Genomic DNA, 18,198 nt, shown 5'->3' on the forward strand with positions numbered 1-18,198 from the left:
GACGTTTGGTATTCTTGCGAATTGTCTGGATGAGTGCAAGATGAAAAGTTTCGACAGCGTGTGTCTTTTTCCTGCGGTACATAAACATTCCTTTGCTTCCTAAGCCGAGGAACATGGGGTGATCGGGGGGGGGGGGGGGGGGGGGGGGGGGAGGGGAGAGCGAGTAAGGCAATCATGCAAAATGTGGAGTGCCTTAGCACGAACGGAGAAGCAGCTCGCCGCGTTGTGCCGTCGCAGGACACGATCAGCAGTCCTGTGGAAACACTGTGCTTTGCATGTTGGCAACAGCAATGTTAGGAAGGCCACTGTGAACCAGGAATGGCTGCTAACTGCAGCTGGAATCCACAAGGTGTTGCTTCTCTCTCACGACTTCCTTATAAAACAACAAATTATTTAACAGCGCCAGGCTGAGTGCAGAGAGAGGCAACATGTTGGTCTTGGCACTCAGTACTGTGCTTTGTCCACACAAAGAAGTCTACAAATAGCATGGCTAGCTGCATGGTACAACTATTCATTGCTGTTATCCTGCCAAAGATTATAAAGACAGAAAAGCGAAGGAATGGAATGCGAAACATTTCCTCTGTAATGTCCTCTAGATGAGAAGGTCGAAAACCAGAGCAGAATAGCTCCAAATTACCAACTCCTCCACGAATATTTTTCTGGTCTTGCTGAGGCCCACACAGAGACCATTAAAATAACATTTGTCTTTTGCAGCACATACATTTAGCACAAGCTCAGCATGTTCCCATCTCATTCATTACGCATACTTAAAACTTTTTTGCCACATTTGAGGCTTTCCTAAAACTGAAGCTTTAATGTTTGCAGTCGGAGGAGCAAATCACACTGCGTAGTTTGAAATGACAGGTCACAGTGATGCAGTGTAATGTGAACAAGCTGATCAGAGGCAGTATATTAGGATTACAGTATAATCTCAGTGCTCTAATCACTATGTAAAGAGCACAGCATTCACTCACACAATCCAGGGCATCGTCTGAACCCATCTTTTGTACAATAGATTTATGAAAACCTCCTGTCTATTAAAACACTCAATCCCAGTCCCTCACCTCAACACTCAATCCCAGTGCCTCCCCTCAACACTCAATCCCAATGACTCACCTCAACACTCAATCCCAGTGCCTCCCCTCAACACTCAATCCCAGTCCCTCCCCTCAACACTCAATCCCAGTCCCTCACCTCAACATTCAATCCCAGTGCCTCACCTCAACATTCAATCCCAGTGCCTCACCTCAACATTCAATCCCAGTGCCTCACTTCAACACTCAATCCCAGTCCCTTCCCTCAACACTCAATCCCAGTGCCTCACTTCAACACTCAATCCCAGTCCCTTCCCTCAACACTCAATCCCAGTCCCTCACCTCAACATTCAATCCCAGTGACTCACCTCAACACTCAATCCCAGTGCCTCACTTCAACACTCAATCCCAGTCCCTTCCCTCAACACTCAATCCCAGTGCCTCACCTCAACACTCAGTCCCAGTGCCTCCCCATAACACTCAATCCCAGTGCCTCACCTCAACACTCAATCCCAGTCCCTTCCCTCAACACTCAATCCCAGTGCCTCACCTCAACACTCAATCCCAGTGACTCATCTCAACACTCAATCCCAGTGACTCACCTCAACACTCAATCCCAGTGACTCACCTCAACACTCAATCCCAGTCCCTTCCCTCAACATTCAATCCCAGTGACTCACCTCAACACTCAATCCCAGTCCCTTCCCTCAACTCAATCCCAATGCCTCACCTCAACACTCAGTCCCAGTGCCTCCCCATAACACTCAATCCCAGTGCCTCGATCCCAGTGCTTCCCCTCAACACTCAATCCCAGTCCCTCACCTCAACACTCAATCCAGGAGCTTCCCCTCAACACTCAATCCCAGTGCCTGCCCTCAACACTCAATCCCAAAGCCTCGATCCAGTGCCTCCCCATAAAACTTTATCCCAGTGCCTCAATCCCAGTGCCTCCTCTCAACACTCAATCCCAGTGCCTCCCCTCAACACTCAATCCCAGTGATTCCCCTCAACACTCGATCCCAGTGATTCCCCTCAACACTCAATCCCAGTGCCTCCCCTCAACACTCAACCCAGTGATTCCCCTCAACACTCGATCCCAGTGCTTCCCCTCAACACTCAATCCCAGAGCCTCCCCTCAACACTCAATCCCAGTCCCTCACCTGAACACTCAATCCCAGTGCCTCACCTCAACACTCAATCCCAGTCCCTCACCTCAGCACTCAATCCCAGTGCCTCCCCTCACTCAATCCCAATGCCTCGATCCCAGTGCCTGCCCTCAACACTCAATCCCAGTGCCTCGATCCAGTGCCTGCCCTCAACACTCAATCCCAGTGCCTCCCTTCAACACTCAATCCAGTACCTCAGTCCCAGCACCTCACCTCAACACTCAATCCCAGTGCCTGCCCCCAACGCTCGATCCCAGTCCCTCACCTCAACACTCAATCCCAGTCCCTCACCTCAACACTCAATCACAATGGTTCCCCTCAACACTCAATCCCAGCGCCTCACCTCAACACTCGATCCCAGTGCCTTCTCTCAACACTCGATCCCAGTCCCTCACCTCAACACTCGATCCCAGTCCCTCACCTCAACACTCGATCCCAGTGCCTCCCCTCAACACTCAATCCCAGTGCCTCCCCTCAACACTCAATCCCATGCCTCAATCCCAGTCCCTCACCTCAACACTCGATCCCAGTGCCTCCCCTCAACACCCGATCCCAGTGCCTCCCCTCAACACTCAATCCCAGTCCCTCACCTCAACACTCAATCCCACTCCCTCACCTCAAAACTCAATACCAGTCCCTCACATGCTCAGTCCCAGTCCCTCACCTGCTCAATCCCAGACCCTCACCTGCTCAATCCCAGTCCCTCACCTCCTCAATCCCACTCCCTCACCTCCTCAATCCCAGTCCCTCACCTCCTCAATCCCACTCCCTCACCTCCTCAATCCCACTCCCTCACCTCCTCAATCCCACTCCCTCACCTCCTCAATCCCACTCCCTCACCTCCTCAATCCCACTCCCTCACCTCCTCAATCCCACTCCCTCACCTCCTCAATCCCACTCCCTCACCTCCTCAATCCCACTCCCTCACCTCAACACTCAATCCTCACGCTTCTGTATTTGCGTCTATCTACTTAGGTCATTCCTGGTGTCTCATTAGTGGCCGGTGACGGGCAAAGTATTATTAAATTAACATCTACAATTAATCACCAGGAAATATTAGATTAGAGGACGCCTTTTCATTTAACTGAAACATGGGGTGATTGGTTAGACTATCATTCTTTTGTGCTAGTTGCTTCCCGTGTCATGGCTTGCCGGGGGAAATCGCTGCTGATTCATTTCTGTCTCTGAGCTCGAACAGTGAAAACATTTTCTCGTCATTCCGCTGCCCAGATCGTGAATGCAGCAAACTTTGCTTTCTAAATCCAGTAGCATCCCAAGTGTGCTCGTGGTTTTAATATTCTCTGAGCCCTGTACCTCTGCCAGAATGTGTGCGAAAACGGAGAGTAAAAGGGAGAGGGATGATCTCCGAACAACCACCAAATTCTTTTCCATCTGAAATCTATCCCAGATGGCTTCTCACTGACTCCTTCTGTTCCTTTTATGGAACGCCATGTAGAACCACTTCCGGGTCATGACACCAAGGTACAGCCAGTTAAAAATAGATGAGGGCGGTAGGGGAATGGTGGGTGAGAACTCTTAATCTTCCTTGCCTTCCTACGTAAACACCTCTGGGTGAACATATGCACCAGATATACATGCAAATGACTTTTTTAAACTCTGGAAAGGATTTCAATCCATTAAGGAGATTATAGCTGCTAGATCATGCAAATAAAATAACTTGTACCGAGAATTGACTGCATGCCCTCATGAATATTGCCTACTTAAACAATTCTTGTCGTGTAGGTACTAATCTGAGGACTATGTGTCCTCACACATCCTCTCCCTACTAATCTGCCGCCATTTAGAAGTCACGGGAATTGTGTCATCCGTAATGGCTCGGGAAAAGAGTTTAATAACCCAATTAAATAAAGCAAACATTAACCTTATTTCTGTTGTGTTGCCTGCTGTACTCGGTAGATAAGTGACTAAATTCCAGGGAAAATGTTTACACTTATGCTTAAATAATAAAGCCCAGCAATTCAGTGTCTGGTGTGCCTGAATCAAGAATCCTAACCAAAGGCATGGTGGCACAGTGGTTAGCACTTCTGCCTCACAGCACCAGGGAAACGGGTTCGATTCTGGCCTCGGATGACTGTGTGGAGTTTGTACATTCTCCTGTGTGGGTTTCCTCTGGGTGCTCCGGTTTCCTCCCACAGATGTGCAAATTAGGTGGATTTGCCATGCTAAATTGACTCTTGTGTCAGGGTGATTCACAGGGTAAATATGTGGAGTTACAGGAATAGGGCCTGGGTGGGATTGTGGTCGGTGCAGACTCGATGGGCCAAATAGCCTTCTTCTGCAATGTAGGGTTTCAATTATTCTATTCTATGATTCAAAGGCTTGAGAAAGCTTGGCAGCCAAGGTGGGCCCTGGGCTCAAAGCAAACCTGACCCCCCCCAACACTCGAGCGCAACCTCAGTACTGAAGGTGGGATGAATGGAAAGATTCTTACCAAATGAAAAAGTTGTTGCAAGAAGTTAGAAGTCAAACCTCCTCCTCCTGGCCACCACTCCCACCCCTGCCACACTCTCTCCTTTCCCTTCTCTCCCTAGCCCTGAGCTTTGGCGTAACATTCCTCCAATAGCCAGCCCGAAAGACCCTTTTTCTCCGAGTGGGTATCAGCAAGCTGTCTCTCATGAAGGACGTCGCAGCTGAGTCCAACACTGTGCTCACCTGACATCCCTAACATGTGCCCTTTCCAGCACAGCTGGGGCACCTGGGAAGAGGGTAACAAAAATTGGACGGACATCTCTCATCCTTTCAATCGCACATTTTAAAAAAAAATTGTTTGTGGGATGTGGGCGTCGCTGGCTGGGCAGCATTTATTGCTCATCCCCGAGGGCATTTAAGAGTCAACCACATTGCTGTGAATCTGGAGTCACATGTGGACCAGACCGGGTAAGGACGGCAGATTTCCTTCCCTAAAGGACATGAGTGAAGCAGATGGGTTTTTATGACAATCGACAATGGTTCCATGGGCATCATTCGACTTTAAATTCCAAATTTGTTTTTTTTAAAAATCGAATTCAAATTTCACCATCTGCTGTGGTGGGATTCGAACCCAGGTCCCTGGAGCATCATGGGTGGGTCTCTGGCCCAGTGACAATACAACTACACCATTACCTCACCATATGAACCAATATCAATGACAGGCCGGTAAAGACCTTCTCTAATCCATCCAGCCTGCCTCACACACTGTGGGCGGTACGGTAGCACAGTGGTTAGCACTGCTGCCTCACAGTGCCAGGGGAGCCGGGTTCGATTCCCGGCTTGGGTCACTGTCTGTGTGGCGTTTGCACATTCCCCCCCGTGCCTGCCTTGGGTTTCCTCTGGGTGCTCCGGTTTCCTCCCACAGTCCAATGATATGCGGGTTAGGTGGATTGGCCATGCTAAATTGCCCCTTAGTGTCAGGGGGGACTGGCTTGGGTAAATGCATGAAGTTGCAAGAATAGGGCATGGGTGGGATTGTGGACGGTGCAGACTCGATGGGCTGAATGGCCTCCTTCTGCACTGTCAGGATTCTATGAATTGCAATATCTTATTTATCTCAATACAGACAGGCTCTATCCTCTCCCCAGACTGTGTGTTCTCCTGGGAGAGATAAAGTAATCCAGACCAGTTTATGGGGAAAAGCCTGTGATCATTGGTCACTTGGGCACATGGGTGAATCCAAAACTTGACGGCCAATATCATTGCTTATTCATTCAGAGTTGAGTCATCTCTAATCCAATAAAAGGATTGTGTTTTCATTCTAGTGCAGGATATTTTACAGTGTGTAGTTAAAACTGCAATTACCAAGCAATTCCCAGTCACATCTCCTTCAGTTGCTTCACACGGATGCTTAGCTGAATTGCAACTTTGGCAAATCTGATTACTTGCCTGTTTGCATCCAGTGACTTTGCTATAGTTATTAACTCGTCACCTGAACATGTTTAATCCTTCCCTACACCAACCAGTTCTAATCCTCCTTAATTCTGTCATCAGCGATACTAAAGAAGCAAAGCCCCCCCCCCCCCCCACTGCTAAATAACCTCGGCAGACAAACATGCATTCGTCTACCAACCCGCATGGTTCTGTACAATTGGAGCATCTCTGGCGTTAAGGAATCGGAATAAAGGAAAGGCCTCATCACTTGAGGTGTCTGAGGCCGACAGCAGAGCGACTGCCCCTCAGAACAGGGAACTGTGTTCTTTACTGCATTTCCAACACATATATCTCTTGGATCAATTAACGTCGCACCGTGCCAAGTTTGTCTTGCAAAATGCGGCTCTGCCAAGCAACTAAGATGCAATCCAAGACAAGCTTTCAAACTATTTAACAGAGAACATTATTGCCAGTGCTTGATTTGTTCAACTGTTAGAAGTTTGGAACTGATACAAGAGCGTGAAAGAGGAGACTGGGTGGTGCAGTGTGTTAGTTAGTGCACTATGCTTTCATCTAGGGACCCGGGCTTACATCCAGTCCATGAGCTGTGCCAAAGTTTCCTTTCTCTCCCAGCTGCATAAGGGCCTGAGACTAGAATGAGCTTTGGAAAGTCCTGACTGTGCTGTCGGAAAGCACAGAGCAAACTTAACTGAAGCTCTTGGGGTGAAGATTGTCACTGTGGGCTGTGGCTAAACTAACTTAAAGCCTTGAGCAGAGGAACTTATGCGCCCCACCCGGTCTTCACAGAGGCGACTGATGTGAAACATGGAAACACTATATCAGGGATAATGGAGGTTGCAATCAAGGCACTTTGTAGGGACACGGTGGAGGGAACTTCTTTTTTTAATCTTAATGATTTCCGCTCCTCATTTTTTTCTTATTCATTCGTGGGACATGGGCGTCGCTGGCTGGCCAGCATTTATTGCCCATCCCTAGTTGCCCTTGAGAAGGTGGTGGGGAGCTCCCTTCTTGAATCGCTGCAGTCCATGTGCTATGGGTTGACCCACGATGCCGTTAGAGGAGGGAATTCCAGGATTTTGATCCAGCGACTGCAAAGGAACAGCCGATATATTTCCAAGTCAGGGTGGTGAGTGGCTTGGAGGGGAACCTCCAGGTGGTGGTGTTCCCAGGTATCTGCTGCCCTTTGTCTTTCTTAGATGGAGGTGGTTGTGGGTTTGGAAGGTGCTATCTAAGGATCTTTGGATCATGCAGCTCATTCATTCCTGATGCATAACGCAGAAACATTGTTCTATTTCCCAGCCTAAAGCTCACCTTGCTAAGCAAGGAATTCAATTAAAAGATAATATAGCGGATGTGTGGGGAAGTTGAGAGGGGTGGGGACGGTGAAGGGATAGTCAATTAAAAAAGATACCAAATAATTTCCAGCGAATTCCACAGACTGCCCCCTTCCCATTTTGTTTTTCCACAGACAGTAGGAGCCTTTTTCAAACACTGCTTCATCAGCAGTGCAATAATGACAGTGCTATGCAGCTATCTGCCAGCACCTGCCACAGGCAGGAGGAAAACCCAAACAAAGTTGCCAAATATTTGTTTTCAGCAGATCAAGACCAAAACAACAGGTCCCTCTGTGCAACAATGGGAGAAGGATGTTGGGCAAGGTATAGCGCCTTTGATAACTTCCTCAGACACTGCAGCAGCTAATTTTCACCCATGCAATTAACAAGCATTTCCTATTTGTTCCACAAAGGAAAACAGAATTAATCTAGGGACACACCACACACTTACACACACAAACGTATCCATACTTACCCACACACACTTACCCACACACACTTACGCAAGTACGTGCACACACACATACAGACACACACTTACCCTCACTTATCCACACACACTTACCCACACACACTCACCCACACACACTTACCCACACACACTCACCCACACACACTCACCCACACACACTTACGCAAGTACGTGCACACACACATACAGACACACACTTACCCTCACTTATCCACACACACTTACCCACAAGCACTTACCCACGCACACACATACACTCATACACAGACACACACACAGATGCACATGCACACAGATACATAGACACATGTGCACACACAGATGCACACAACTGACACATAAAGACACACACACATCTACCTATGAGTCAACACTTCAGCCTCCAAAGCATTAAACATTAACCATTAAGGTTAATGTTTAATGAGACTCCTGGATGAGTACATGGGACTTAATAGGATGGAGGGTTATAGGTAGGCCTAAAAGGTAGGGATATGTTCAGCACAACTTGTGGGGCTGAAGGGCCTGTTTTGTGTTGTAGTTTTTCTATGTTTCTATTATGAGCAAAGTGGGATTTCATTTCAAGTTTCAGAAAACAAGCGTCTCCGTAAATGCTAAAATTCACTATTGATATTATGCGGTCACATACCTCATTTGTCCCGGTTCAAGGACCTTGTGTTTTCTCATGTTGCCACAGCGGCTATGCTTAAGGAGTACCACATTAGCTATAATATGCTTTGGCATCCTGATGGCGTAAAAGGCGCTACATAAATGCGAGCACTCTCCTTTAAACAAAAATTTACTAATACTTCCCAAAGATGGAGAACAGTGTTGTTTCGTTGTCCCTTTACCAAGACACCCTTTCTCTGAGAGAACAGAGAAGCTCCAATAACAATGGGTTCATCACACACATGCAGCTGGTAATCAGCTCTGGAGCACAGACTTAAAAACTGAGGTCTCTGCTCCAAAACATATTCCCGAGATCATTCAATTTCTACCCATCTATCAATGGATCCTTCATTCCCCCCAGGGTCACCTTGTCCCAGACCCACTGTGGCTGTTGGGCCACAGTTGCACTTGTTTACGATCAGCTGATTACGTCATGCCAGCTGTGCCCATTTTTAAACCTTTTTTAAAACCTGGTCTTCATGAGGCATCGCAATTTTGAGGCGCCCTCCTCTCTCTCTCTCTCTCTCGTTCTCCGTGGGCATCAGCAGTTCCCACCTTGGACATTGAGGATGCTGATGTGTAACTGCAGGAGAGAATCCTATAATTCCTCCAACCTAGGGAGCCTGCCCACTGGCCTTAAATGGATGGCAAGTGCGCCCTATGGCAGCTCATTATCCAGCTCACCGTAAATTGGTGGCCAGGATCCACATTTTAGTCCCACTGCTGGTATCCTGACTCCAAATGGGAAATCCTTTCCTACAAGGAACTCAGGATGATTTCACTCTGTCCACCCCCCTCCCACCCCCCCAGCCCCCAACAGGAACAGGGCTGGGAGAGGGTGGTGTGAAATCGAACCTGCGTTCTGCCCTCCTTTGCTGGCTGCAACATTAATGCCAACTATGATTCTAAGTTACAGATTCCGGTGTTGAAATGTTGTGGCGCTCACTGTATATTCTGCCTGTTTAAGGCGCGCAGCTCCTTTGGACCAATGTTAAAGGATGTTGTTGGAGTTGCAGTTGGCTGGGAACAAGGCATCCTGTCAACATTGACCCAGTTGAAATTTTCTTAATACCTCCTCCCATTGGACAGGACACAGCAGCAAATGCCACTAAGCAGCCCATTTGCACCCCTAGCGACATTTACTCAAACCCCATCCTACCATTGCTCCAATCCCCAACACTTTACCATCACTTAAAGGGCCTCCAACTCCCTTGCCATAGAGGGAATTACTCCAATTCCCCCCTGCTTATGCTACATAGCTTCCCGCTGTCAAAAGCCCCCTGAAAACCTTACTTGTTAACCATGCGTTCAGCCACCTCCCCCTCATGTCTTTCCCGATTGGGTCCGTTATTCCCACACCTTTGAGCGATTGTGTTTTTAAAATTTCACGACTGGCATTTCGTGCACAGATCTGGTCACCGCATTACAGGAAAGACATCATTTCTGTGGAGAGGGTACAGGGAGGATTTGCAAGAATCTTGCCAGGGCTTCAAAATTGCAGCTTTGAGGAGAGATTGGATGGGCTAGGATTGCGTTCCTCAGAGCAGAGGATGACGAGGGGTGACGTAAGTGAACAAGATTATGAGGGGCTGAGATAGAATAGACAGGAAAGACTTGCTTCCTGAGAAGCCAATTGCCAGGGGCCACCGATTTAAGGTGATTGGTAAAAGGATTGGGAGTGGCATGGGAAGAAACTTCTTCACCCAAGTAGTGGTGGGTGTGTGGAATTTGCTGCCTAGTTTGGGTGTTGGAGGAAGAAACCCTCAAAGGCACCTGGATCGGCACCTGAAGTGCCGCAACCTTCAAGATCAAGGGCTGGAAGGCTAGTATTAATTTTTTTTTTCAGTTGGCGCAGTCATGACGGGCTGAATGGCCTGTTCCTGTCCTATAAATCTCCTGTGATTCTAAAAGCACTTTTCCAAGAAGAGAGAGGAATGGCAATTGGGAAAACGAGGAACATATTACTGGGTCCGGGGAAAAGCAGAGGATTGGGATCCCCGAGTTTTGTTGAACAGCTTCTTCCTGTGCTGAAGGTTTGGTAAAAATAACTTTGTGGAACTGCAGAAATAGCAGCCAGATAACAAGTGGGAACTTCAGCAGAAGGGCTGCTGCTTCGGAGCACCCAGAACTCTGTGGCAGAACAAAGGCTTTCATATGAGTGCAAACAGTGAGAAGAGAGAGAGAGAATCTGGTTTTCAGTGGGTGTGGATTGAAGACAGACATCAGTTTAAAGGGCTCTCTACAGGGTGACCTCATCAATTCTCTATCTGCCCACGCCCATTGCACTGTTAGTTTCTATACGCGACCAACATTTAGCATGACCTGGGACAGAAGACAGTGCCAAATTCACAACTCCTGATCTTCGGGTGCTTTGGTGACATCCAGGGCTGACTTACCTTCAATCTGCTTCAATGCCAGAAGACAGCTTTCCCGGCTGGGAAAGACGAATGGATTGCTACAGGTCCGAATGGTGTCACACTCACACTTCCCATTGACTATGTTGCAGCCTGTTGCTAGGTTCTCATTGCAGGGCTCGAGTCCAAGAAGTTGGTCGTCTTCCCAGCTCTCGTCTGAAAGAAAAGTATTTTCAGAACATGGCCAGGATCAAAATAAGCCTACCATTTACATGTTGCTGTAAACTGTGCTTAAGTATCAAACAAGTCACAATCTTGGCACTAGTTTAGTCACTGATTGGTGGACTGGCTCCCAAACATTTGTTTATGTGAGACATATGAAGTGTTCTCTCTACCTCTCAATAACTAATCACTTCCCACATGATTTGGCTCCAAACTTTTCTTCTTAATTTTTAATTTTCTTTCTCTAAAGCACTCAAATTCAGCCAGGGCTTTGAAGGGGAATGTCAGAATTGATCGGAGACAATAAATAAAAGCACTTAAGCATTCCATGTATGTCCTACAGTACTTAAGTTTTGAGTAGCACGATGCCTTTAAAAGTAATGAGTATTTAAATGCTCCCAGCACTGCCACCACCCCACAATAATAACGTCAGAAGTTATCATTGGAAATGTGTGACACAGATGTGGCGTGGACACCAAGCACAAAGGGGACCCCACAGAGCGATGTCACTGGCTAGCTTCAAGTTATTCACAATCCTTGCGTACACACACACACCTGCAATTGTATTTTCAGTTCACTCATTCTGAACATTCTTCAGTTAACAAGGAGTATATCAAATCATGGTAGGTACAGATTTAAAAAGAAAAACAGAACTGATCTTTTATCTTCTTCCACTACCGGTCAGAATTAGACATTTGACCTTGGTGCACAAAACTAAATGATATGGTAAAAATATTTGATAAAATAATATTACAAATTGTAGTATATTTTGCATCTTTTACATATTTATCTTGAATTCTGCTTATACCCATCTTTATGCCATTTTCTCCTCTCCACTATCTGCTGACTCATGTTATGCTAGTTCCACAGGTAGCAGCAGTTCTGCTGTATCGCCCCCAAGTGCCCACTGTACATGTGTGAGCTTAAACCATGAGGTGCTGACAGATGACTAATGGAACTGTGGTTGTGTAAGAACGTGCCCTTGTCTGACTTGCACCTTCCAGCTCATTCGCTATTGACTTGTGGCAAGAGCTTCCACTGTGTCTCATCCATCTCAAGGATGGATTACTCCACCGTCCCACCACCACCCAACCAGCTTTTCTTTTCTCCCCATTCTTCCTTTTTTATCCAATTATTTTTCTGCCCCGACAGCCACTTGTGGTGAAGTGTTGCGGTCGGTGTCGCTGTGTGTGAAATGACTTCTTCCAGATTCTCCTCCATTCCAGTGCCATCGGCACACTGTGGTTCCCTGCTCCCAGAAGGCACCAGGTACAACGTTAGCTCAACATGCTTATTCCTCTTGTTGGCCCTTCGATTCTAACCAGGAACCTGAGTCAGCCCTTCTCAGCAGTCGAAGCTTGGAGGAGGTCACCAGCTCGGACAATAGACTGCAGTTAACATGCTATCAGCTCACAAACTGTGGTCAATACAATATGCAGCACTTATTAATTTTTCAATAAATAAAAAATCTTGAGGTACTAAGGTGGGGAATGAATACTGTGGAAAAGACAATTGCGAAATATACCTGTTTCACAGTACTTTGAGTTTATTTTTAATTTGTAGTGGATATAAATATAGTGCATGGTAATATATTCATCAGTGATCGCATTATCCCACTTGCACCGTGGCCCACATTTCAATTATCAGATAATTCTCCGAGGCTATCAGGTTTGTAAGATTTAGGATACAATTTCCTTCTTTCCATGTCAATGTTCTGCTCTTCTCTCATACAGGCAACTGACTCCTTATTAGGTAGGGTAAGTTCTCACTGACCCAGGTTGTCCTCTGGGACCTGGTGGTTCCTCCTCTTGTCAATGTCCTCCCCTCGTACAAGCACTGACTCCTTCCACACTATGGTTTCCCTTTGGTGGCCCAGCAGCCAGTTGCTCAGTATTTCCTGTCAATCTTGCCTGACTGGATGTGGCACCTTGGCTGAGGCTGATTCTGGCCTCATCCTATCAGGCTTCCAGCTGAGGTCACTGGATGCTGATTGGGTCCGATATCTCTGCTTTTCCCTTTGCTAATTCTTGTTGGTTACCAGAGCTAATGTTGTACAGTGTCTGTGCCTTCTGGGACCAGGGAACCAGTGTGCAGATAAAAAAAAGTGTATTTATTTATTTGTCACAAGTAGGCTTACATTAACACGGCAATGAAGTTACTGTGAAAATCCCCTCGTTGCCACACTCCGGTGCCTGTTCGGGTACACTGAATTTAGCCAGGCCAATGCACCTAACCAGCATGTCTTTCGAACTGTGGGAGGAAACCCACACAGACACGGGTTGAACATGCAGACTCCACACAGACAGTGACCCAAGCCGGGAATCAAACCCGGCAGCCAGGTGCTGTGAGAACTCGAATGGAGGGAAATCTGGAAGAAGTCATTTCACACAGAGTGATACCGCAACACCTCACCTCAAGTGGATACCGGGGCAGAAGCTAAAAAGGAAACACTTGGAAGGGAAGAATATCAAAGGATGGGGGGAAAAAGTTGGATGGCACAGTGGTTAACATTGCTGCCTCACAGCACCAGGGACCCGGGTTCGATTCTGGCCTTGGGTCACTGTCTGTGTGGAGTTTGCACATTCTCACTGCATTTGCGAGGGTTTCCTCCGGGTGCTGCGGTTTCCTTCCACAGTCCAAAGATGTGCAGTTAGCCATGGTAAATGCGTGGGGTTACAGGAATAGGCTGGGGGGTGGGGCCTGGGAAGGATGCTCTTTTGGAGAGTCAATACAGACTCGATGGGCCAAATGGCCTCCTCCTGCATTGTAGGGGTTCTATGAATATATGAAGACAGGATTAACGCTGGTAGCTCCACCTAAACAACTGTGCTCCAAATATCCTCTGTCTGTATAATTACTGTGATTCTTTGGTGCTATTTCCATTTTTCCAGTATTTGAAACTCAAATTAAGTTGCTACATCTACTGGAGCATCCTCACCCTCTTGCCAACTGAAATCATCTAACCGTGATATTAACCAAGACCTGGGCTTGGGTGCTCACTAGTTAAACCTGCTGAGGCAGTGAGGAGCCCGAAATAACACGCTTAACCAACAACACTCCCCTGCCAACTTCTGCTCCAGAATTTCATGCCAAAATTAGACATATAAAACACAAACATAAACCTTGTTTTGTTTAAAAGTTAGGAAGTACAGTTCGTGGGCTTTGGAGTGCGCTGGAGCCACTTCTCCTTTGTGTCATCTTAAGCACTCGGCTCTTGTTTTGCTATATCATGTGCTTCAGGGTTGGAAGTGAGCCTGCAAAGGTCCCAGTGGTACAGTAAAGGAAATCCTTGGGATATGAAGGAGAGAGGGCGGAGGGCTCTAAAACGTTCAGGATAAGAAGTGGGGGGGGGGGGGGGGGGGTGAACACTGACATTCTTGCTGCCTAGGAAATTGGAAGAAAACTCTTACCCCCAAGGCCAAATGTTGAGTTACCTTTACAAAACAAACATATTTCTCACGCATGCTATTTTCCCTCTCCCCTCCCCCGCCCCCCACTCCATCCCTCATAGTCTGAAACATTAGGAACATGGGGCTTGGGTCCAGGCCATTCAGCCCCTCAAGCCTGTTCCCCTCATCATTTCAATAAGACCATGACAGATCGGATTGTGGTCTCAGCTCCACTTTCCTGTCCCCCAGAAACCCTGGACTCTCCTGCCTAGCCCCCCTCTAGACCTCAGCAACAAGATGGGATGAGTGCTAACTGTGACACTCGGTTGGACAGACACGTAAACGATCGATTTAAGTTCCCGGAGAACATAATTTGAATCCGCCTATTGTTTAGTCTGCTCCTTCGTGAGAAATTCTTTTTTTCTCTCTCCAAGGCTCATTGCTGCCGCCTGTCTTTGCAGGAAGAAAACTCAAGGCAGCATTCGTGCTTACAAGTCCTCCCCCCACCCATTCCCCTGCCCTTCGAAAAGTCTGTCGCGCTAAAGCCAAATCTGCAGAAGGCAAATGTTTTCAATATCTTTTGAAAAAAAAATTGGATGACATTTATGTTTTTGCTCCTCTCGCCAATTTGAGAGTCTTAAGGAGCTTCCAGAGGGAATAAAAACAGACCCTGCTTTTCAAGAGCTTTATTCACAGACCCAGGTACAGCTCTGGTGCGGATTAAAAGCGAGAGTACGTGAGTGGATTAAGCACCGGACTGCGATGCCACTGCCCAGGGTAGCCTGGTACACTCAATGGGCAAGGTGTTTCACCCTCACCACTGTATCTTATTCAGCTAAAGAGTAAGCATCAGAGTGACTTGGTATTTGTGCTTCACACCTGTAGTTTCAGTGACAGCAATGAGCTAAGGGGATAGGTGAAAGTTACCAGGAAAAGTTACTCTGGCGTGTTGTGTGTGTCTGCTGCGTCCCGACACACAAGGACAGGGAGAGAGAGAGAGAGAGAGAGAAAGCATTGCCTCCCGACAGCTCGCACTGTCTTCCTGGAGGCAACAGTACAGCCTCTAAAATCTTAGAAGCCGATCCGTAATGAGACATAGCAAACATTCCTGTCAACCTCCCCCCACCCCCCCAACCACCACCACCTCTCTCAGCAGCCCACACTCAAAGGCAGGGCTCGCAATAGCGAATCCAAAAACAGCAAGGCATCTGTTAACAAGCAAAGAAAAATATGGATCGCTGCACATTCAACCAGATCGCAGCCTCACTCAGCAGGGGATGCACTATATCATACATCATATATATATAAAAAAGTGAATCCAATGCTATGCCAGTCATCACACCAATGCAGAAAATAGAACCCACAGCCATGCAGTTAATACCTAGCCGCGATCCAATACACAATCTCAAACCCCCATCAACCAAAGGTGCATGGCTTATATTTTTTGGGAAACACAGCGGGGCAAAAAATGTTTTGGCTGATGCGAGGTTGTACAAATGTAATGTGAGATTTGAGGAGGGGGTGGGGGTGTGCATGGTCTGTCCCCCTTTCCTCTCCAGCTGAAATGGGGGAAAATAGCAACTGGAGCTAACTTCACTCAGGGTCCAAGTTACAGCATGCCATCATCGCGCCATGTTAATGAGAGAGAGAGAGGAAGATATAGAGAGGTAGCTAGAGAGGAAAAAAAGAATGGGGAAGAAATAAAGAGAGGAAGAGAGAGAAAAAAAAGGAAAGAAAGAGAAAAGGAAATAGAGAAATAGAAAGAGGAAGGGAGGAAAAAAGAAAGGAAGAAATAATGAGAGGAAGAGAGAGATAGAGAAATAGAAAGAATGTAAGAAAGAGAAAATGAAATAGAGAAAGAAAGGGAAAAGAGGAGAGAGGAAGAAACAAAAAGAGAGAAATAAAAATAGAGAGAAAGAAAAATACAGAGAGGAAGAGAAAATGAAATAGAAAAAGGAAAGAGAAAGACAGAAAAAATAGAGAAAGAGGAAGCAAGAGAAAATAGAGGAAGAAAGAGAGAAAGAAAGAGAAAAAGAGGAACAAAAGAGAGGAAGAAAGCATGAGAGGGAAAAAAGAGGAAGGTAGAAAGAGATGAAAAGGAAAGGGAGAAAGAGATCTCCGCGCAGTTAGTTGAAGCTACCTTCGCAAAGGCCGACTTGGTAGCCGGTGATGGAATCGCCATTGAAGGGGGGTCTGATCACACAGCGGAGGCCGCGGTCGCAAGTTCCGTACAGCCCGTACACTCCGCCGCAGCTCTCGTTCTTCTGCCGGGCGCAAGTGGAGCAGCAGCCGCAGAAGTCCATGACGATACTCCCGGGGCAGTTCCTGGGCTCCTCGCATTTGGATTCCTCGCACGGCAAACACACCAGAGCCCGGCCACTCTGAGCCAAGAAGTGAAGGAGCTGCAGTACCGCCAGCAGCTTGGCACCCAGGTACATCCCAGAAGAAAACATTGCTCCTCGCACCGCTATGTTTAATTTTCCAAAAAAAAAACCACACAACAAAACACACAACAAAAAAAAAATCCCCAGCCAGACAAAAAGAGAGGAGGGGGGGGAGAAAAGGAAAAAAAAACTTCCCTTTAAACAACAATAAAAAAAGATACTTTCTAAAATCACGGCCAAAGTTTCCAACAAGAAAAAAAAACTCTTCTTGAACGATCACTTCACAGATGCCACTTCGACACAAGACAGCAACATGCAAGGGAGAAAGAAACAAGCCTTTTCTTTTTGCCGTCTCCTGAAAAAAAAATCCAACAACAAAAAAAAAGTTTCTTTCTGGGGCGAAAGACTTGGAAGAAAGTTGACCCAGCTTCTGATTTTCTTTCTCCAACACCCCCACCCCTCTGCTCCACTTCCAACAGGATCAGGACTTGTCCGTTTACAGCTGAGAGTTCTTTCCACACACCAGGAAAAAAATGTTCCGATTTCTTGCTTTCTTTCTCAAAGTGAAGGTGGGTGGGTGGGAGGGGAAGGAGAGGAGGGAGGGGGGTGGCAGAGAGATGGGGAGGGGAGGGGAGAGTTTTCCTCGCAGCTGTAGAGAGTAGATAGAAGTAGCTGCTGCCGCTGCCACTGCTGTAGCTGGGGCAAAAAAAGCAGTCGATCTCAGCAAAGCGGCTGCTGGCGACTGTCATATGAAAGGGGAAGGGTTGGGGTTTTTTAATGGGAAGAGCTCAGTGAGTGCGGGGCGCAGCGCTCCGGATCCGCACTCAGACACATGGATACACACACATTGATACAAGCAAAGCAACTCAGGCCGGGACCAACCAGCCGCATTCCCCAGCCTCCCTCCCCCCCCCCTACCACCACCACTATCACACATGTCAATCAAACACCACCCCCCCCCATTGTGACGTCCCCACACACCGCCCCCTCCCCCGCTCATTGGCCCAGCCCGAGCAGAATATTCAAATCAGACCCCGCCCCCTCCTCGCTCTCTCCCTGCCTGCAACAGCGCAGCCGGAGCGCGCACGCGCGCATTCCAGACATTGTTGCAAGGGGGGTGGTGGCGGTGATGGACGGAGAAATGCGCTGTGAATTCTCCTGCCTCTCATTCATTTACCCCTCCTGGCTGCTGGGTGGGCAGCCTGATGTCTGTGTAAATGGGTGTGTGTTTGTGTGTGTATATATATAATTGATGTCTGTGTAAATGTGTGTGTATATATATAATTAATGTC

The 18,198-nt window shown here is 47.4% G+C and overlaps 1 protein-coding gene across 2 annotated transcripts in view; it reads right to left on the reverse strand.

Annotated features, from left to right (window-relative positions):
- Positions 1-17,857, reverse strand: part of crim1 (cysteine rich transmembrane BMP regulator 1 (chordin-like)) — a 217,651-nt gene extending 199,794 nt beyond the window's left edge. For both annotated transcript variants that reach the window (XM_078229544.1, XM_078229543.1), the window contains exons 1-2: positions 16,663-17,857; positions 10,954-11,127 (exon numbers count right to left, since the gene is read on the reverse strand). In XM_078229544.1, coding sequence (XP_078085670.1) covers positions 10,954-11,127; positions 16,663-16,975 — 487 coding nt within the window. In that variant the 5' untranslated portion in view covers positions 16,976-17,857. The remainder of the gene's footprint in view (positions 1-10,953; positions 11,128-16,662) is intronic.
- Positions 17,858-18,198: the final 341 nt, after the last annotated feature.

Source organism: Mustelus asterias, chromosome 15 (genome assembly GCF_964213995.1).
Source record: "Mustelus asterias chromosome 15, sMusAst1.hap1.1, whole genome shotgun sequence".
In the NCBI taxonomy this organism is placed as follows: Eukaryota; Metazoa; Chordata; class Chondrichthyes; order Carcharhiniformes; family Triakidae; genus Mustelus; species Mustelus asterias.